Source organism: Vigna radiata, unplaced genomic scaffold (genome assembly GCF_000741045.1).
Source record: "Vigna radiata var. radiata cultivar VC1973A unplaced genomic scaffold, Vradiata_ver6 scaffold_372, whole genome shotgun sequence".
Classification (NCBI taxonomy): Eukaryota; Viridiplantae; Streptophyta; class Magnoliopsida; order Fabales; family Fabaceae; genus Vigna; species Vigna radiata.
In genome coordinates, this window is record NW_014542542.1 from 30,575 (window position 1) to 51,219 (window position 20,645).

At 36.8% G+C, this 20,645-nt stretch overlaps 1 protein-coding gene across 2 annotated transcripts; it reads right to left on the minus strand.

Annotated features, from left to right (window-relative positions):
- Positions 1 to 539: 539 nt before the first annotated feature.
- LOC106780170 (GATA transcription factor 2) lies at positions 540 to 2,416 on the minus strand. 2 transcript variants are annotated; one of them, XM_022776890.1, is made up of 3 exons: positions 2,226 to 2,416; positions 2,048 to 2,120; positions 540 to 1,557 (listed from the first exon to the last, which is right to left on the minus strand). In XM_022776890.1, the coding sequence occupies exons 2-3, from the start codon at positions 2,048 to 2,050 to the stop codon at positions 877 to 879; spliced, it is 684 nt and encodes a 227-aa protein (XP_022632611.1). In that variant the 5' UTR covers positions 2,051 to 2,120; positions 2,226 to 2,416; the 3' UTR covers positions 540 to 876. The 2 variants fall into 2 exon arrangements, with proteins under 2 accessions (XP_022632611.1, XP_014523909.1); XM_014668423.2 differs by having other exon boundaries at positions 2,048 to 2,416.
- Between the last annotated feature and the right edge of the window lie 18,229 nt (positions 2,417 to 20,645).

Here is a 20,645-nt window from a genome sequence, read left to right on the forward strand (position 1 = left end):
TGTTCTCTTGACTTTGAGAGGGGATTCTCAAAGGGTTTCTGCAACATGGACAGGGAGTTCTGTGTTGGCAGGTGTATTCTGATTCTATATTTGATTGAGAGTTTGTGAGGTGTTTACATTAAAGTGTGCTCTGTAAAGCCTTGGCTACAATACTTTGATCATTATAATGAATTACTCTCCAATCTAAGGTTGATTAGGAGAGTGACTAGATGTAAGCATTGAGGACGAACCCGTATAAAAACTGTGTTTGTTTTTCTCTGCTTATATCTTTACATTTTGATTGCATACTTACATTGCTTACCGCGCAAGAAAGATTCAAAAACTTTCTAATTTCTCAAAAAGATTTTAAAAGTGCATATTTTTATTAAACACCAATTCACCCCTTGATGTGAACAAAGAAGTCCCTTTATTTTTAACACCACCAATGTGTGTCTACAGAAGAAAAAAAAAAAAGGTAAGAGCAAAAGGCTTATATAACATGTTTTGAACTTTGGATTCTTAATGGTATATAACATGCATAACTGGTTTTGAACTTTGGATTGAATTGTATAACATAGATAACTGGTTTTCAACTTTGGATTCTGAATTGCAATCTGTAGTGTACAAGTTTGGATAAATGGGTTGTGACAGATTTAGCAAACCAACAGTTGAATAATTCAACATAATTTAAACTCACAAACCATGATTTGAGTAAAAATGGGGAAATGAAAAAACAAAAGTTCTTCCTTTCCTTGCATATTACAAGCTATAATCTGCACTTGTTTCAGTACTTTTGAATGTGTGCTTCATATGGCTCATAATATCTGTTTCCAAATAATCTGTTCCTTGATTTTGATGTTTGGTTGTACATGAAAAGTATGCAGTAACATCACTTGACTACTTCTGAGTAGATAGAACACTCATTCTCATCTCCATGACTCTCTTGTGTGAATTTGAATGCAAATAGCTAACAAAAGTAGGGCTCTTGGCTGGCCTATACTCTGGCAACAACCTTCCAGACTTGTACCTCACACCACATGCATTGCATAGTGTCTTTGGACCCAATGGTCCTGCCCTCCACTGTGGGGTCCTCTGAGCCAGACAATGTGTGCACCTTCTTGGAATTGGGTGCTGCCCATTATTATTATTACTACTATTGTTCACTTCACCCTCATCACAATACTCCCCCAGTTTCTCCTTCCTAACCACAATCTCCACTTTCACTTCTTGCTCATCCTTCTTCTTTGGGACAATGAGTTCACTATCAGCCAACCAATAGGCTTGTTTCAAGAGAGGAGGGTCAGAACTCAACACTTGAGTGCTGAAATTATGTGACCAAGTGCTTAGAGTGTGTTTTGTCCTTGGTGCTGATAGCCTCTTCCTCTTGCTCCTCGCTTTCCCTGGCACAGAAAAATTCTGCAGAGGGCAGTAACTTTGTTGGGGTCTTTGCATTGTGCTTGAAGGCTTGGTGCTAGGACTTGTGGTTTCAACACCAGGGGGTGCCAAGAGGCAACTTGGCTTACTGGAAAAACAGTCTTCCACAAACACAGACAACCATTCCATGCCAAAATCCTCTTCCTGCTCACATTTTAGGTTCCAGAAAACAGATCAGTTTAGTTGGTACAATCACATAACACAGCATCAAACACATGCATACACACCAACAAATATTAAAACTTGATTAGTTTGTTTCTTCAGTCCATGGAAAAGTCATCAATTTTAGTCTCTATATATGCATACAAATGAAGTTGTGGTTCTAGAAGAAGAGTTCTGTCACCCTGTTAGCGCAAAATTGCCACAACAACTTTCTCTGATTAACCACCCCCAAACCAGTTTTCTCATATAAGACTCGAAGGTAAAAGGAAACAACCAAGTGAACAGATTAACCTTAAAACACTGTATTCACACAAGAATTTCTCCCTCAACACTGAAATCAAAAGGGGAGTGGTCTACAAGGAAAACCCATGTGTTAAAACTAGGAAAACGGAAGCGAGGCAAGAAAACTTTATCACAAGTGCCAAAAGCAGCAAAATAGAAAGGTGGAATGAATAGGCCAAAATTCACTAACCATGTTCTGATGTGAGAAAAGGTCATCAAGGGTGGGAAGCTCTTGCTGACACTCACTAGAAACTGATACATTTCTGCAAACATCCATGTCCATGAGCAAGAGAGTGAAGCTGAGAAGATTAGCAAGAAGAAGAAGAAAAAGGAGAGAAACAAAGTGAAGTGTTTGAATACGGTGTTACATGTCAGACTACTCAACACTCTCTCTTTATGGTCCTCAGAGTTTTTGTCGGCAGATAAAGGCTAAAGAAAGAAAACAGATCAAATTTTGAAAGTTCAATCTGCGAGAAAGTTAACATCCCTGTCTCATGCACACACTCACCAATCAACATCTCCCGTTTTTCATTAGCATGACATCAATTATCTCTCGGCACCCTTTATTATCTTATGTTATTCCACCGTGTCTTCTTCCCTTTGTCATCGAAATAATGACAGAGTAAAGTAATTGTTTAAAATGGTAGTGAAATAATTTACAACACCTTTGTCCAAAACTTTCTCTTTATTTTTGGTTAAAAGTAAAAGGGTAGAATGGATTGGCAGAACTCTTGCTAGCGTGGTTGTCTTTCTGTGGATGCAGCCTCTGTTCACTCACAAGTATCCAGAGACATTTCTTCACTTGCATGAACCATCTAAAAACATATAATTATTAGTGATAAATATATATTTTAAACAATATAACTTGGTTTCATTCCTTCCTTGTTAGTTTAGATTTTCTTTTACTAGGGGAATGTAGGAAGTATCTTTTGTATCTTCTTAACATACATTTGGTTTAATTTTTCATATTTTTATTCATGTTTTTCTTTAATGGTATGATTCCATCCTAGATAGATTCTAAAAAACCAACTTAAAAATGTCGAATCTAATATAAATTTATAAAAGGAAAAACTAAAGTTTAATTGGAAATTTTCTCACTTAATTACTATCATTATATTATTTTTGTGAATTTGTTATCCATGCTTTTAGCGTATCTTAGCATCATACTTTAAATTTTGTACATTTTTTCAATTTATTAGACGAGTAACGATTTATTGGCGCGTAAGATGTATACATAAAAACTTAAAGTAGTGAATTACCAAGTTATGATAATTGATTTATAAAATATGTAAATAAACTTATAAATATATTTTAATTTTATTTTTTTTCAAATATTTTTTTACCTCTAAAATATTTGAAATAATTATCATAGTTTTTTTTTACTCACATATTACATTCATTAACTATTTATTTTATAAGGTTGTCATTTGAATAATACTCCTTAGTAAAAAAATTATAAATTTCCAAAATAAATAGTATTTCTTTATCTTAAAAAGATATAAAGAAAAAACAATATGATTTCGTATTTTGAAATAATAAAAACAAAAATACATATGAATTAAAATCCGTTGAATATATACTAATTAAAAGTAGTTAATTATATTGACTTTTTAAAGATAAAATGAAAAATGTTTATGAATGAAATTAATAAAATCATTTCTACGAATTAAACAATATATTGAATAGTTATAATTATTATAAATGGTAATATAATACGATTTATGATTAATGAGTTGGGATAATGATATTTAGACAACATTATTTTAACAACATTTGAACATTGATTACATGTGATTGGTCCTAAATTATTCTTTAATAGTGTTTATGATTATTATTATTAATTATGGAGTAATTTAGGACCAATCACATAATGACATGTATAATCAATGTTCAAATGTTATAAAAAAATGTTCCTAATGAGTTGTAATACACTCTTTTAAATGACTTTTTTTATTAATTAAAATTTATTAAAAATCATAAAATATGAGTATACTCAATAGTTGAAAAATAGATTAATATAATTTCATGATTTTCAATAAATTAAAAATACTAAAAGGTTTTTCAACTGAATAAGGAAACATTTCTTTCCACTCAACCCTTGTCTCTGCCATAATTTTGCTCAAACCATTTTTTTTATCAAGTAAAACAAGTTATGCTAAAGTTAAAAAAATGTTTAGGTTTCTTTATTATTTTTTTTCATATATCTTTAATGGATGGAATTGTACGTAGATATTTATTATAAATGTAAATCAAATGTTTGTTTAATTGAGATTGTTAATAAAAAATATTGTATGAATTTGTGATCACACATATTTGAAATTAAATATGAACTAATTTTTTATTTGGATATTAAGTATTAACACTTATGTTATATTGTAACGTAATTCTTTTACTTTGATAGACTAAGTCACATATATTAATATATAATATATGGGATAGGGAGAAGTTTATAGAAGAATTCTTAAACACCATAACATGATGTGTAGACTTAGATTGTAATGAGTTTATTATGATTCCCTAATTTTTAGATTCCCTTGTAAATAGATGTACTGATTTGAATCATATTAATTTTTAGTAAGAGATATTTTATATAAATCTTTCGAAAAAAACATCAATAAAATACTCTACTTGCTTAATATAATTAATGTATAAATTCATGTGTAGTTTTTATGATTGTTGTATAATATTTTAAATAAAATTGGATTGTTGAAACTTTTTCATTAAAATGTATTATTCTCTCTGTATAAATATATTTTTTTCCTTGGTTAAAATAATTATTTCAATACCATACCCTTGCGTTTATTGATTATATATATATATATATATATATATATATATATATATATATATATTGAAAAGTTAGGTAATTCTATGATCAAGTTATTCATGTCATTTTTAAAATATTATAATTTAACTGTAAATTGATTTAAATATTTTGATGGAATGTTATTAAATGGAATTATTGTTTGAAAAGTACTTATATAATATTAATGACAATTTTGCACAGAGTAAAAGAAGTTATTTAAAAGGTCACTAGAATTGTTTTTATCAGATTTGGGTGAGCTTTGAGGTAGACTGACCTTATTATTAATGTGTGACCGAGTTTGAATCACCTCACGATAGATAATTTAATTGCAATATACAATTTATTTCTTGCATACCAAAGTATGTGTTTTGAAAAAGTCAAAGGTTATGAAAAAATTATTTAAAATTAATATTTTGATACAAGTAATTTAGTAATGTTAAATTTGCAATTCTTAGGTTATTTGTATAATATAGTAAAATTTATTTATTGTTTATAGTTTTGCATAATTTATCCAAAGGATGAGAATTCACAAGGCGAAATCTCAACTTGAAAGCATTACGATAATTTCTTATTTAAATTTAAGTGAACTTGTTTAATTTTAAGATGTTATATTCTATTTGAAATATGGTATTTATGTATAATTAAAAATGTTTATGTATAGGACTAAGTTGAAATGATATTTGATGAATAAATAGTGAAGCTAATGAATAGCACATAAATTTCTTATTGTGTGAAGTCATATATGAATTTTGAAATGTTATTTACCCAAACATATAAACATATGAGATATATTTTAAAGAGAATTTTGCCTCCACAAATAAAAATAATAAAATTGTTAACTGTGTCCTATATTTTGAAAACTCACTTATATTAAAAATTATAAGTAACGCAAAAATAATATTTAGTTTTTCCTTTTTCTTATGTAGTTGAAAAATTATTATAAGAAATATTGGAATTATTTACGCATCCTTACATACGGATTTAAATCTGTATTTAATTTAAGTATTATATACAGCTATTACATACAAATTTTAAAAAAGGTATTATATATAAATATTGGATTTTTATATACGAAAAATCTATATATAAATTCTGTATATAAAATTGACGCGTGATGGTGGAAAAATCATCTAAGAAAAGCAATCGTATATAATTCTCATTATCTGTATGTAATGAAAACCAAAAGTTAACTACCAATATTATATACCGATTTGGAAAATATTTTTTTTTTTAAAAAAAATGTTTTCGATTAATTAGAAGCCAGACAACAATTTCACTCTCATTCTAAACCCTCGAGCCCTCTCCTTTCTTTCTTGTTCAAAACCCTTACCCTTACACTTTGTTCCAATTTCCTTTTCCTTCCCGTACCCTAACCTGCCATAGATTATATCAAAGTTCCATGTTTCAGTTTTCTTTTTCCTTGTATTCCAATCGAAGTTTCAGGTTTCACTCCTTAACAAATTTTCTTACTCTCGCTCACTCAATTTCATGGAGACGTTTTGTTCTTTCTCTCAGTCGCGGTCATTTAATCTCGCTCACAAAGAAGAAGTTTGGTTCTTCTCACATTCTTTGGAACCCTAGCCTAGCTTCCATTGAAAACCTAGCCTCCACCATAAACGCCTCTTCCGCGTTAGCCCTCCCCTCAAACCCTAAACCTCAACCTGTGCTCCATTACAAGGCTGAGGTTTGGAGACCGGTCGCAGTGAAGCGTTAGAGCGTCTCAAGGCCCACCTTTGCGGCGTCGTCGGTTCGATGGCACTGGGCCACAAATCAAGTTAGAAAACCCTAACTACGACATTGTCCCTGTGGATGAGTAGATCGCACTTGTCGGCAAGCGTCGCGAACAAGCTCACTCCTTCATAGCCGATGATGAGAGACACATATAGGGCCATGAGGGCGAGGAAGAGGACTGGTATGAGGTAAGCTTATTAATAAACTGCATAAAGACGAGGATTATGGTCATTACTGAAATTTTCTTTTAGTTATATAATAATATGGTCATTGTTGAAATACTACAAGTTAAGTTTTCTCATACCGCTGGTTGCTTATTGAAGGTTCTCCGAATACTAGAGGGTGACATGGTGATGGACATAAAATACATCTCCACTCTAGGCTATGATGGTGGAAACCGAAGTGGGAGACTAGTAAGAGCCATTTTCATTCCCTCAAATAATCAATGCTTTGTCATTTTTTAAGTTTTTATATCTTCAAGAATTGAATTCCTGACATAGGCCTACTTTAATTGCAATACTTATGTCATTTGTAACATCCCAATAAATATAGATTTGAACTATACATATGTAAAGGAGTTATCAATAATAATATGATAGAACAGTGGAAAGTTCTCCTCTACAGTATAAAAATTTCTAAAGAAATTGAAACGTACAAGATTAAGATAACTTATATAAAGTTTTACCATTTAAGTCGAACGATTATAAAAAGGTCTAAACAATCCGAACGGTTTTCTAACCAACTAGCTACAAGAGATTTAATGACCGAAAGGTCCTATAATTCTATACTATCTTCCGGCTGATCACTCTGCAATGCTTCCTCACTAAAGTCTTCAACGCCTTCTGCTCACATTCATAGAATGATCATTGCTGTGAAGAGAACCGGACAGACAAAGAGAACATGACAGGAAAAATAAGGGTAAGCCAGTGTAATTTTAATTAACGATACAATTCAATTAAACATGAATAAAGCCATACATATACAACATTCACATAATCATATTATGGCCGACCACTTTACACTGACTGTCCGGACGATATGAACTATGTAGCTCATCGTCCCTAGCACCCGGGTGGTGTAGTAACTGGCATTCACTCATCAGCTGCCACCCGAGGTTAGTCCTAAAACGACCATCTGGTCTTACGGTCGCGGACCTCTTGCCATTCCCACGCATGAGTTACCCTCTTCTATATGAAGAGGAGTAATCACGGAATATCAGGATCAAAGACGAAGCCAGAGTTTGACCATGTTCATACTTTACCAATCATCACCAATCATGAGACGTTCCTCCTTGGAATTCTCTTACATCTCCATTTTTATTCAATTCATAATTTTTCCATAATATTCATAAACTCAACCATTCATCAAAACATATAATGACAAATTCAATCAAAGATAACAACTTAGAGAAAACAAATGTTGCAACTATGAATAAGACCTAACGGTCAATAACCGAGTAACTCCATCTGGAGCAGGACATCATCTAAGATTACAAACAACCAACCCTGTATCAAATTATAGCTTTTGCTAAGCGGTTAGAAATTAGGCTGACAACTTATGACCTTGGCCGAGCACTTGGAACTTGGTCGAACGTTTCATCAAAAGATGAAGTTCTCTTCAAAAGACCGAGCGTTAGCATAAACCGAACGCTCTTTAAGAGATCGAGTGTCAGTACAAGACTGGACACTTCATCAAGAGATCGAGTGTCAGTACAAAATCGAACACTCTTTCAGAGACTGAGTGTCAGTACAAGGCTGAACACTCTTTGAGAGACTGAGTGCCAATACAAGGCTGAACACTCTTTCAGAGACTGAGTGTCAGTACAAGGTTGAACACTCTTTAAGAGACTGAGTGGAAATAAATAGACAATACACATAACGAACCGAATACTATACTAAAATGAATAATGGCATTAGACCTATCGGTCATTAACTGAAATCCCATAATTTAGAACCTAGTTAAGACTGAGTACCGGATAGTACTAAGAAATCATTTACACACCTAAGATTGAATGATCATTAGTAAATAAGGTCTCCTAGAGTATAAACACTTTCAAGACCGAACACCAGTATTAGAACAATTACTAGTACAAGATCGTTTGGTCATTAACTAGAATTCCACATAAGTAGAATCCTGTTAAGACCGAACTCAAGTGAAATGTCGAACGGTCCATGAAGGATCCTCAGCGAACTGCATAATTCTGCAGAACAGTCTGCAGAATTAGGATCAACACCAAATCTTATGAATTTTCCTATAGATCCAAAACTCAAACAACCATAACTTTTCCCATCTCTACCATTTCATTTCCTCTCCATTCTCTCGGCCATGAACCAGAATTATGCAGAAAACATTCAACATGAATACAGTACATACCATCAATACTAAACACCCAATTCATTGTGTTTCACATACATGCAACATCATCAACAACATATCCATACATCAGGATCAATTAATTAAAACTTATCTAGCTTCCCTTACCTCTTTGGTCGAACCAAAGGAAGACTTCTCATGAATTTGGCTACCCCACATGTACAGAGACCGACTACAAACCTTCGAATGAGGAGAAAACACCATCCATTCAACCCAAAACTAATAATTACTTTCAAAAGAGTAGTTAATGGACACATGCAAGACCAAACAGCGTTTTGTATGTTCCTGAAGTTGTAGAATTTCAAAAAGGCAAAGGGATCAACTTACCAATTCAAAATAACAACTTGATCGGTGCGAAGAGAAGCTTTTGGTACCTGCTGACAAATTCGCAAGTGTACCAAATCGTACAAGTAATATAAATGGTAAGACCAAGTATCGTTTTCCCAAGAAACTCGTATGGCTTCCTCGTTCGCGTGAATTAAAATAATAAGACTTGAGAAATAAAAATTAATAAATTGGGTTTGAGAACAAAAATATTAACATGCAAAAAATAAAGTTGATTCAATTGACAGACGAAAACAATGGATGAATGGATGTTGTTGGGTACTAACAATTTCATCTATTCCACTCTCTCTTACATACTACCCTTGAATATTAGTTGATTGATTCAATCGTTATGCGACTTTCTTAGCCTCCCCTCAACCCGATCCCTCGGCGAAAAAGGCCTAATATTTAACTACTGGCTTGCTATCCCTAGCCTCCCCTTGTAATTAATACCGCATTATAAACAGAAGTTAGCGCAATTGATCGTCCTAACCCTATCCCTAGGTGGTATTGCAAAATCAAGAGATTACTCACCAGTTCATGTCATTATTATACGTCCACATATCAATAAAGACAAACATCAATATACCNAATGAGTTAAACGATAAAGGCCTTAAGCACAGATGATAACCCAACAATAATCAATCAAAACATATGGAGACCATATAAATAATCAAGAGATTCAATAAGAGAGAGTATCCAAAGATTACATTGTTTTTCCCAACAACAATAGGGTTTAGTTCACCATAGACATGGTGAAACTAGATGAAAAATGGAAGAAGAATGGAAAAGCAAACCCTAGAAAAGATGAAAAGGAGCCTAAACATCCAAGAGATCCTCTCCAGAGAGCAAAATTAGGTCTGGTCGTTCTCCCCTGTCAAAAGCATGATTCTGAAATTGCAATAGGGGTATATATAGGTGAGGAGCGCATCAGAAAACGGGCCCAAGTCCAGCGAGCCACCGCCGGGCGGTTTAAGTGTGCCGCTCGGCGGTTTGCCACAAATCGCACCACCGCCCGGCGGCAATCGCCACCGCCGGGCGGTTTCCCTCAAGTCCGCCCAGCGTCAATCGCCATGCCTTCTCCTCGTCCTGGACCGCCTGACGGTTTAAGTGTGCCGCCGGGTGGTGCGTCGACTCTTCAAATCTTCATTTTTCTGCTCTTTTCTTGAGTCAACGACCTATATCTTCAACTCCATTCTTTACTTTTCTCAAATTAGCTAGAAAACAATGCAAAACAAGCATAAAATCGCTAAAAACAGCTTTTGACTCTCTTCAGACTCATTTATTGAGTTTTGCTTGATCTAAGCTCATTCCGAGTAGTAAAGGGTGTAATTTGGTCCAAATTGACATATGAAAATAACTGTTTTTCAACCTTCATCAGTACGATGAAGACTTAAATGTTGTCTGATTGATGATTGGGAGAAGAAGAAGAAAGAAACTCTAGAGAGGACATGAAGAAACGAAGAGAGAAAGTAGAGAGAAGGAGGAGAAAAGAAACTTTAAAAAGGTTGGAGAGAATGAATGCATGCAGAGAATGGTTGAAATTTTTGAAAACTTATGTTATATACATCCACCGGGAGCCACGTGCTTCTTCCAAGGCCTTACACTTGAATTCTCCCTTCCACATGGCATTTCCGGAATGTGACATCATTGACAATTTTTCTGTGTTTGATAATTCCATACTATAATTCTGCAGAAAGTTGTTTTCTTTTTTATTTCTTAGGTAATCCAATTTTACAGAGATTTTGGTTATTACCATTTTGATTGAATCGAATGCAAAAATTTTATCTAGAAACTTTTGAAATGTCATAATTAACAGAGTAAAATTGATTAGATAATGTAAGTGTTTAACTACATTTAAAGAGAAGCAAATAAGTACCCAAGCAACGACTTAGTGCAAAATCAGGTAATCACCCCGTATAAGTCAAAAAAGTCCCTAATATATATTTCATATTAATTTTTATGCAAAATCTAGAGGACCCTGGGTGGCATCCATTTAAAATCACCATAAGTGAAGGGAAAGATCAAGTGTGCCTTACTTAAGCTTATAGATATCACTATTTAGTTTTAATCAAATCTGGCATTTTCTATTGTAAGCACCTTGAAGTCTACTTAATTACAAACAATGGATATTACTTGATTTTGTCATTTTCCACCCAGATGGTCGGTTGCTAAGCATACTTTTCGGCCTCCATATTATTATTACAACTATATGAGTGAATTTATGGGCCTCATTCACAGTGGCTATGAGGTATATCATATCAAAATTTGACTTTTAATTACTATTTGATAGAAGAAGTAAATGGTAATATGTAGCTTTATGTGGGAAAATATCAAGACTAGTTTTGCTGTGGGTTGAGTCAGAATTTGGTCTTCTTTAATCTATGCCTAACACGTTTGTTTGTTTAGGCCAAGGTTGATGGATTTCTTCCTGGTGCATTGTTACTTGTTAAGTTTTTCGGGCGCTTAATACTTGTTAAGTTTTATGGGATTCTTGTGGTGCATTGTTAGGAGATCTTCATTGTCCTACCGATGTTGCGTTTAGGGAAGATTCAAAGGGCTTTTAAGGTATGTTTTGTTTTATGCGTTTTGTGATTGAGAATATTATTGAATGAGTCACAAATGCAAGACTATTTCTTGTTTTCTTCTATTCTAATTTTGAAATGCAAATGTTATGTATAGAGTGATGATGAGAATGTATAAAATGTGGATATTAACTATTTGTAAACTAATCCAACCTATAACAGTACCTAAAATGTGAAGAGAAACAAACTTTACGAACATGTTTGATGAAATTTGTAAGAGAAGCTTAAATGCACTCTAGGTTTTTGATGAAATGATTGTGTGAATGTTCATGGAGTTATGTAATGGGGAGAGATTGGTTTGCATCACTTTCTCCTAATTTCTGTTTTGAAGGCTACTGCTTCACCACGACAGCCACCCATTTGTAGTATTATAAAGCTGATTTAAACCATTTTATGTGCTTGACCCTTGTCACAAGTTATGTTTTTTATAATTTGATTTATTGTGGTTCTCATCCACATCAGGGTCAGTGTAACTTAAAAGAAAGGAATCAAGTTATACATAATCAGTTCAAGATTGAATTAGAAGCAAAGGTTGTGTCGAGATGCAGAAGTGAATTGGAAACATGTTTCAATAGTGGAATGGATGACTTTAATTGTTTAGAGTGAGACTATAGCAGGGCGAGGCATTCTGTCATGTAGCCTCATGCACATTCTATCTTGTGTCTTATACTTTTAGTTTAGATTGTCGGGGAGGCATTTTTTAATTTTGAACTTTGCTTCAACTTTTGCTTTTATTTGATGAAGATTTTTTAGATTCTGTGACCCTTATTTTTGCTGCTAGCCTGGTAGTATATATAGAAAAAGGGATGTCGTTGTTGTTATGATGAGTTGGTATCTCATATTTGTTTTGTTTCTTTGGTTCAACTTTTAGTTAGTTAAGATATGGTAGATGAAGTGAAAAGACTTTTTGAATTGAATTGAAAGCAAGTTATGATGAAAAGTGTGAGAATTGAAGAGAGTTGGGTTCGCTGACACAAGATGGGTTGGTTTAGTTGTCTACTCAACTAAACTCTATGAGGTCCACTGTTAGGGAGTTAATTGTATATAGGAGGAGAAGAAACGTTAAATAGCTTAACTTCCTAGGCAGTTAGGAAAGGGTGAGGTTGGGTTTTTGTTAGTTCGGTTATCAGTTGTATAAAAGGGGGTTTGGGTTGTACATAGGGCAGTTTTGGAGTCTTAGTAAGTGTGCGGGAACTCTTGGAGTTCTTTGGAGAGAGGTTAAGCTCTCGGGGTGCTTGTATTCGTCATTCTTCTTTGATTCTTTTGCAATAAAAGAAGGTTGTGCAATTCAGAGTAATTGTTTTGAGTAGTGTTGATTGTTTTCCTTAGGTTCTTGAGTAAAGAACCTAACATTTGGTCCGACCTTCCGGATCGAGAAGGAGAAAAACCACCGATGAGTAGTGAGACGGAGGGGAGATTAGATAACTTGGAGATCACGGTGGAGGGAATCAAGGAGGAGACCGCTGCTATCAGACACGATGTAAAGCAATTGATGAGGTTGATGATTGGAGGTCCGAACCATCACGGGGGTGGTTCGGAGGGGAGCAGCAGTTCGGTGAATGAGAACCCAGCGAGGGGCGATACTGGGGGAATACCCCATAACTGGAGGAAGAAGGTGGAATTGCCAACCTTTGAAGGCAGAGACCCCTACATCTGGATTAATCATGCTGAAAGATTTTTCGATATCCAGAAAGTGGCTGAGGAGGACAAAATCGAACTCGCTTACATTAGCATGGAGGGAAGCACGAGTTATTGGTTCAAGTATTGGCGGAAGAAAACCAAGAATCGGACGTGGATGGGTTTGAAGGATGGGTTGATCAATCGATTCGGTAGTGGGTTCCGGGGAACAATTTATGAACAGATGGCCACCCTAAGACAAGACGGAACGTTGGAAGAGTTTGTGAGGAGTTTCGAGAGGTTACTGGGTCAGACCCAAGGACTCTCGGAGGAGTTGATTTTCGGGTTCTTCCTCGAGGGGTTGCAGGAAGACATTAAGGGGCAAGTCAGAATCCAGGGGCCATCAGATTTGATGGTTGCGATTAGGATTGCGAGGGACGTGGAGGACGCCATAACCCGTGCAAGTGGAGGGGTTTGGAACGGGGTCAAGGTGCAACCCGCGGGTACTCGAACTGCGTTGTCGATAGTGAAGAATGATGGAGATCGTGGTCTCGCGACAAGAATTAGTGGGACAAAAGGAGTGGGTCCGGCCAGGAGAGAAGGGGTGACGGTGGCGAACAACACCAATGCGAGGGGTAATAACCCAGCTGGAGGAGAAAATAAGAACCGAATGGTCAGAAACTTACCTTACCCGGAGTTTCTCAAGAGACGGGAAGAAGGAAGATGTTTCCGATGTGGCGGACCGTTCGCGCCGGGTCATAGGTGTGCAGAAAAGGGGTTACGAGTCTTGTTACTGGCTGAGGACGAAGAGGGCGAGTCGGAGGAGAACGCTAACCTGGAAGCGAAACCCATGGAGCTCTCAGCCTGTTCGGCGGAGGGTTTGACACCTCCCAAGACCATGAAGTTGACCGGGTTGATTGGGGAACGACAAGTGGTAGTCTTGATTTCCAACAAAGCCAGCCACAATTTCATTGGCAGAAACACCTACATACGCCGTGAGTCTGGGAGTTGGGAGTAAGAAATGGTGCGGTGAGCGTCGAGGAAGATATGTATGTGTTTGAACTAGGAGGGGTCGATCTGATATTAGGGATTGCATGGCTAGCAAAATTAGGTGAAGTGGTTATTAACTGGAGAGAGATGACCATGCAGTATGTAGTGGATGGAGAGATGATGGTGATTAAGGGCGATCCAGCCCTGGCCCGACAGCTGGTGAAGCCAGGCGCACTAGCAAAAATTATAAATGCTGAGTCATGGTTCCTAGTTTGGGAAATGTGCATAGTGGAGCTCGGTGTAAGAGGTGACGAGAGGGCTGATTTAACGGAGCAGCAGCAGGCAGAAATCAGAGCAGTCCTGCATGCCCACTATAATGTGTTTCGGGAGAGAGAAGGGCTTCCCGCTACACGTGATGGCCAGCACCGAATAGTGCTTAAAAAGGGTGTAAATCCTCTAAATGTAAGGCCTTATAGATACCCTTTTTTCATGAAAGAGGAGCTCGAGAAACAGGTATCAGATATGTTACGAGCTAGAATTATTAGGCTGAGCCAAAGTTTGTTCTCTAGGCTGGTGATTTTGGTGAAAAAGAGAGATGGAAGGTGGAGATTTTGTGTGGACTATAGGGCCCTTAACAAAGCCACTGTACCCGACAAATTTCCTATCCCGGTGATTGAGGAGCTATTGGATAAGTTAAAGGGTGCAATGTTCTTTTCTAAGCTGGACTTAAAGGCTGCATACCATCAAATACGCATGGGTGACAAAGATATACATAAAACTGCCTTCCGGACGCATCAGGGCTTGTTTGAGTTTTTGGTGATGCCCTTCGGATTGATGAATGCCCCAGTGACATTCCAAAATGCTATGAACCGGTTGATGGCGCCTTATTTGAGGAAATGGGTGCTTGTTTTTTTCGACGACATTTTGGTTTATAGCCCTTCATGGGAAGAGCACCTTCACCATTTGAAACTGGTGCTGCAGCTGTTAGAACAAAACAGCTGGGTGGCAAATAAAAAAAAGTGTGAGTTTGGGAAACGGAGGATCCAATACCTAGGACATCAGATATCGGAGAATGGAGTAGAGATGGACCAAGATAAGATTAAGGCAGTCTTGGAATGGGAAGAACCCCGAAATCTGAAAGCACTAAGGGGACTTTTGGGCTTGACGGGGTATTATAGGAGGTTTGTTCAGAGATATGGAGAGTTAGCCAGACCCCTTACGGAATTGTTGAAAAAGGGGAAATTTGAGTGGAGAGAGGGAGCCCGGACAGCCATGGCAACTCTGAAGTCTGCAATGACCTCGGCACCGGTTTTGGCGTTGCCCGATTTTACGCAAGAGTTCCATGTGGAGTGTGATGCTTCCGGGAGTGGGGTGGGGGCTGTGTTAATGCAAAATAAGAAACCAATTGCTTTCTTTAGCAAGGCGCTGTCAGAGGGGTCTTGAACCAAGTCCATTTACGAGAAGGAGTTGATGGCCTTGGTCATGGCCATCCAACATTGGAGACCCTATCTTTTGGGGAGGAGGTTTGTGGTTCATACTGACTAGCGCAGTCTCAAATACTTGCTGGAACAGAGAATAACAACACACAGCCAGCAGAATTGGATAGCTAAATTGATGGGGTATGATTTTGAAATTGTTTATAAGATAGGCAGCTCTAATAAGGTCGCAGATGCCTTATCTCGGAAGGGAGAAGGGGTATGGAGGAGGTTGACTGCGAGCTATATCTCGACCTTACTAGCATGATTTTCAGGAGGTTGTAAAAGAAGTGGAGGAGGATGACACGCTTTGGAAGATAATGGAGGACATAAAAAGGGACCCAAACAGCCATGAAGCCTACACGTTAGAGAATGACCGCCTTCACTACAAGGGAAGGTTGGTTTTGTCAGCCAAATCCAGTTGGATTCCCAAGCTCTTAGTAGAGTTCCACGTGACTAGCACTGGGGGCCACTCGGGAGTGTTTAGAACTTACACAAAAATAGCACAATCTTTATATTGGCCGGGCATGAAGAAAACGGTAACGGAGTTTGTAGCGAGCTGTGTTATTTGCCAGCAGCATAAGTATCTTGCTGCTTCTCCTCAGGGTCTCTTGCAGCCACTTCCGATACCGCAGGCCATTTGGGAGGAGATAAGTCTTGACTTCACTATGAAGCTACCCAAGTCACATAGGTTCGATACAATATTAGTAGTATTTGACAGATTAAGCAAGTACAGCCATTTCATAGCATTAAAACACCCTTATTCAGCGCGTACTGTGGCAGAGGTTTTCATGCATGAGATACTTAGATTGCACGAGATCCCTATGTCCATAGTCAGTGATCGCGATCCCCTATTGTTGAGCATATTCTGGAAGGAGCTCTTCAAGATGCAGGGTACTCAGCTGAACATGAGCACGACATACCATCCCGAGACAGATGGCCAAACAGAGGTGGTGAATAGAATTTTGGAGGGGTATTTAAGGTGTTTCTGCTCAGAGCAACCTTGGAGTTGGAAGATGATGCTTCCATGGGCTGAATACTGGTGTAACACCAGTTATCAGGGTGCAGCCAGGTATTCTCCTTTTGAAATAGTTTACGGGAAAGCCCCACCAGCTTTGAGTCGTTTTATTCCTGGGGAGACAGCGGTGGAGTCGGGTGGCGCAAGACTTATTAACGAGGGATGAGGCTTTAAAGCAGTTAAAGGGCATTTAAGGCACGCTCAGGAGGCAATGATGACTCAGGCGGATAAAAAAAAGGAAAGAAGTAGATATTAAGGTGGGAGATTGGGTCTATTTAAAGATTAGACCCCATAGACAGACAACTATGCCGACTCGGTTGCATCCGAAACTATCTGCAAGATATTATGGACCTTTTGAGGTGTTGCAACAGGTTGGGAAGGTAGCTTTCTGTCTACAATTACCAAAGGCAGCAAGGATACATCCCATATTCCATGTTTCACAACTAAAGAAAGCAGTGGGTGATAAGAGGGTTGAAAAGGAGCTTCCAGCTGAGTTACAAGCTGACGGACACCACAAGTGAGTGTTTTAGACAGAAGAACAAGGCAGCTGGGATTGGAAGAAACACCACAAGTGTTGATAGAATGGCAAGAAGGAGGACAAGAGGGGGCCATGTGGGAGGATGTGGCGACTATTCAGGAGCAATATCCAGAATTCAACCTTGGGGACAAGGTTGTTGGAGGAGAGGGGAGTAATGTTAGGGAGTTAATTGTATATAGGAGGAGAAGAAACGTTAAATAGCTTAACTGCCTAGGCAGTTAGGAAAGGGTGAGGTTGGGTTTCTGTTAGTTCGGTTATCAGTTGTATAAAAGGGGGTTTGGGTTGTACATAGGGCAGTTTTGGAGTCTTAATAAGTGTGCGGGAACTCTTGGAGTTCTTTGGAGAGAGGTTAAGATCTCGGGGTGCTTGTATTCGTCATTCTTCTTTGATTCTTTTGCAATAAAAGAAGGTTGTGCAATTCAGAGTAATTTTTTTGAGTAGTGTTGAGTGTTTTCCTTAGGTTCTTGATTAAAGAACCTAACATCCACACACCACACTCCATTTTCATTATGATTAATTTTTCTCCTTCAATTCATTATAATTAATCTTACACCGGAAAGCTCTGAGTATAACTTAGTGAAACATTCTTATGCAAGTAGGGAAAAGTAAAAAAGTGAATAACAATCATTTTTAGTAGCACATTGTTATAATCCATCTCCCAATATTGTTTCTGATTGCAGGCAAATGTTGATAACAATGGCACAATTGACTATAGAGAATTCATAGCAACAACATTGCTTCAAACAAAGTTCACAAAGAAGATAATTTAGTTGCAGCTTTTTCATATTTTGATAGAAGTGAAAGCGGATACATCACTCAAGATGAGCTTCAAAAAGCCTGTGAAGAATTTGTTATTGAGAATGTATGCTTTGAGGAAATGATCCAAGAAGCTAATCAAAATAATTTGAGTAAATTTTACAGTAATGTAATATAACGTTTGGTATCAAATAAAAGAAATCATAATTCTTAAAGAATAATGTGCCTGGTATAAGTTCTTTCTTTTATATTTTCATCTTTTTTATTTTAAGGGTTTTATATGAAGTATATTTTAAACTTATCACTTTAATATATAAGGACAAAATGATGTTTCTAATTATTTGCAGAAATTGAAGATGGTCCCATATAAACTCAACTTTCTATGCCTGTAAATGTCAATCTGCTCCCAAATAGTGAGGTAATTCCTTGCTTTGAACTCATGTCCTGGTTGAGAATATTAAAAGAAATCTAATCAAAGCATTTGGTGATAAAATTTTCCATTATAAATCCGAAATAATTAATCTCCTATAACATCTTAACTCAAACATAGATGCATGGAATAACTCAATAGATCTTAAAAAGCTACATTTAAACCAATTGACAATTGTCTATCCCCACACTAGTGGAAAAAAGACTTTTTATAACCACTATATTATAACGTAGTTACAGAAATCAGTTATAATATCTAATGCGGTGGTAAATTTGTAAATAACTTAAAACATATTATAACGGAGTTATGAATATCCGTTATAATATAAAATGGATGGAAAATTTTAGTAATATATTATGCCTGGTTTTTAAAAAGATCGGTTATAATATCTCTTTAACCTTCTTCACTCCATCAATGGACCGCTCACTCTGAAACATCTTAACACAGATCTTCACGCAGAAACCCTAACTGGCAGCGCATCATAACAAAATCACATCTTCATTCAACATTTCCTCTCTCGTAGAAACACTCTCATTCACTCATTTCACTCCCGCGAGCATCAGAAGGTTCTCATTCTCTCTCGAAAGTTTCTCTCATTTCACTCCCGCGAGCATCAGAAGGTTCTCATTCTCTCTCGAAAGTTTCTCTCTCAAGAGCATCACAAGGTTCTCATTTTCTCTCGAAAGTTTCTCTCTCAAGAGTTTTTAAGCNGTAAGTCTCCGTTTCTTTTTGTTAGAAGTGGGTTTTAGGCCTAACTCAACCCCACAAAACCGGCTTGTAAGGTGAGGTCTGCACCCCACTTATATATTATAAATTGGTCTTATCTCTAGTCGATGTGGGACTTCCAACACACACCCCTCACGCCAAGGTATATACATCTCGAGCGTGAAACTAGATATTAATGGGTGGTCCGATAACGACCCAATAGCGGGTGGAACAATCTGCCCAACAAATATCGCTAGGATAGACTCTAACCATAACTCTGATACCAACTTGAGAATTAAACTGTAAAATAATTCTAGAGGGCTTAATTGATCCCTCTCCTAATCTTCTATTTATAATAATAAATTGATACAAGAGTACATGATAATTAGAGTAACCTAGACACAATATAATCATGATANTTAGAGTAACCTANACANAATATAATCATGATAATTAGAGTAACCTAGACACAATATAATCATGATAATTACAGTAACCTAGACACAATATAATCATGATAATTAGAGTAACCCTAGACAGAATATAATCATGATAAATAGGATAAATATCCTAACACTCCCCCTCAAGCTGGAGCATACAAATTGTATGTACCAAGCTTGGAACAAATAAACTCAATCCGAGGACCCCTTAATGATTTAGTCAATACATCTGCGAGTTGATCGTTTGACCCAATAAACTCAGTACATATTTCTTTAGTCAACAATTTTTCACAAATGAAATGACAATCAATTTCTATATGTTTAGTCCTCTCGTGAAACACTGGATTTGATGCAATGAGGAGCGCAGCTTGATTGTCGCAATACATCTTCATAGTATGGATGTCAAAGAATTTAAGCTCTTGAAGGAATTGTTTCACCCATATAAGTTCACATGTTAGTGACGTCATTGCTCTATACTCAGCTTCCGCTGTTGATCGAGCTACTACATTTTGTTTCTTACTTTTCCATGAAATAATGTTTCCTCCCAGAAAAACACAATATCTTGTAGTAGACCGTCTATCAATAGGCGAGCCTGCCCAATCTGCATCACAATACCCAAAGACTTGAATGCTTCCTTTATCTTCATCTAACAGTCCTTGCCCGGGAGCCTTTTTGACATACCTTAGAATGCGAATGAGAGCATTCCAGTGGTCAACACATGGGGCCTGCATGAACTGACTAACCACTCCAACTGCAAAGGACAGATCTGGCCTTGTAATAGTAAGATAAATCAGTTTTCCAACCAGTCTCCTATACATCTCTGGATCAGAGAATAATTCACCTTCTTCTATCTTTAATTTCTGGTTTGGGTCCATGGGACTGTCTACCGGTCTGCAATCAATCATGCCTGTTTCTTGTAATATATCAAGAGCATACTTCCTTTGGGAGATTACAACTCCATCTTTTGATTGCGCTACTTCAATGCCTAAGAAGTATTTGA

Bases quoted from the DNA above. Each gene is read 5' to 3' on its own strand.
- LOC106780170 (XM_014668423.2), bottom strand. From the start codon at position 2,140: ATGGACATGGATGTTTGCAGAAATGTATCAGTTTCTAGTGAGTGTCAG. The intron at 1,558-2,047 runs GTTAGTGAATTT...AAATGTGAGCAG, and splicing joins TTTTCTCACATCAGAACATG to GAAGAGGATTTTGGCATGGA.